Source organism: Sinocyclocheilus anshuiensis, unplaced genomic scaffold (assembly GCF_001515605.1).
Source record: "Sinocyclocheilus anshuiensis isolate Anshui unplaced genomic scaffold, SAMN03320099.WGS_v1.1 scaffold1450, whole genome shotgun sequence".
Taxonomy (NCBI): domain Eukaryota; kingdom Metazoa; phylum Chordata; class Actinopteri; order Cypriniformes; family Cyprinidae; genus Sinocyclocheilus; species Sinocyclocheilus anshuiensis.
In genome coordinates, this window is record NW_015558640.1 from 389,086 (window position 1) to 390,661 (window position 1,576).

Here is a 1,576-nt window from a genome sequence, read left to right on the forward strand (position 1 = left end):
AAACGAACAATTGCTTTACTCCGAATTGCCGCTATTTGAAAGTGAAAGTAAAATGCGCACGCCGCTTTCACAAGCTATTTAAAAGCGAAGGAAAGCGGGGAAAAGAGGGACGGGCGTCCCCGCGGTGATACCGGTATTACCGGTGTTGTCCCACGTCGATTAACCGGTGGGAAAATTTCTTCACCGTCACAACCCTAGTCTCAATCTTGAGTGTTTTTCTTCACAGACCGTCAGCAAATACAACTCGCAGTACCACAAACTCTTCTCGGCCGTCCCGAAGGAGGAGATCCTCATGAAGGGTAACCTTTCCCATCGATCTTACACTGCATTTACACTTTAGATCAGTGCGTTTAGTTGCTTCAGGACTCAAGTGATAAGAGAGAGTGCCAGAATAGCTTTTCTCCCTCTAAACATTAGAATGCATTAATATTATATCACAAACTATGCAGCGTTGTTGTGCGTAACATGACAGATGCATACTGCGTTCATTTGGATTCGGCACCAGGTTTGGGCTGAATATGTGTTGTATTTCGTATTAAAGTGTCTCTTGTGTTCCTCTAGTTTATTCCTGCGCTCTTCTGCGGGACATTCTGCTGCAAGGGCGGCTTTACATCTCTCGAAACTGGCTGTGTTTCTATGCAAACCTTTTCGGGAAAGACATCAAGGTTTGTAGCGCTTTCTTTATCGTGCAAATTAAAGATGTTCAAGATCAATGAGTGACCAAATCTGCATCAGCGTTGTTACTGGTAGAACTATGTTAAAACTATTAATAATTTTCGTTGATTGAAATAAATTAAAAACAAAATTAAATATAAATATTAGATGAAAAAATAAAAAAATTATTTAATAAAAAAATTAAAGTGAAATAAAAAATACATTTTTACACATAAAATTACTAAAACAAACAAATGAAAACTGAAAAATAAAAGCTAATTCAAAATATTAATAAATATTGTAATAGTGTTTAAATAATACTAAAATAACATTAATGTGCAAATTAAAGCTAAAAAAGCAAAACTAATAAAAATGACAAAAACACATAAAATTACTCAAATTTAACTAAAATGAAAACTGAAAATATAAAAATCCAAGCTTATTCAAAATATTAATAAATATTGTAATAGTGTTTAAATAATACTAAAATAACACTGATTTGCAAATTGAATAAAAAATTAAAGCTAATCAAAATGACAAAAGAATATCAAATTACTAAAACTAAAATGAAAACTGAAAATATAAAAATAAAGCTAACTCAAAATTCAGTACTAAAATAATATAAGTACTATAATAGTATATACTGTAAATGTTCAAATTAAAGCTACAAAATTAAACTAATAAAAATAACAAGTCACAAAAACTTGCTAAAACAAACTAAAATGTAAACTGAAAATAGAAAAAATAAATGTCTAAGAAATTAAAATATTAATAAATACTATAATAGTGTATTAATAATACTAAAACAACACTGATCTTTTTCAAATTAAAACTATTACAAATGACAAAAGCACATAAGATTGCTAAAATAAAATGAAAACTGAAAAAAAAAAAAAAAAATAAAATAAAATAAAATATATAT

General features: G+C 29.4%; 1 protein-coding gene across 1 annotated transcript in view; it reads left to right on the forward strand.

The window, feature by feature from the left end:
- Window positions 1-1,576, forward strand: part of LOC107680900 (GRAM domain-containing protein 2-like) — a 26,484-nt gene that overhangs the window by 20,341 nt on the left and 4,567 nt on the right. Inside the window, exons 4-5 of the mRNA XM_016476972.1 lie at window positions 227-299; window positions 562-665. Coding sequence (XP_016332458.1) covers window positions 227-299; window positions 562-665 — 177 coding nt within the window. The remainder of the gene's footprint in view (window positions 1-226; window positions 300-561; window positions 666-1,576) is intronic.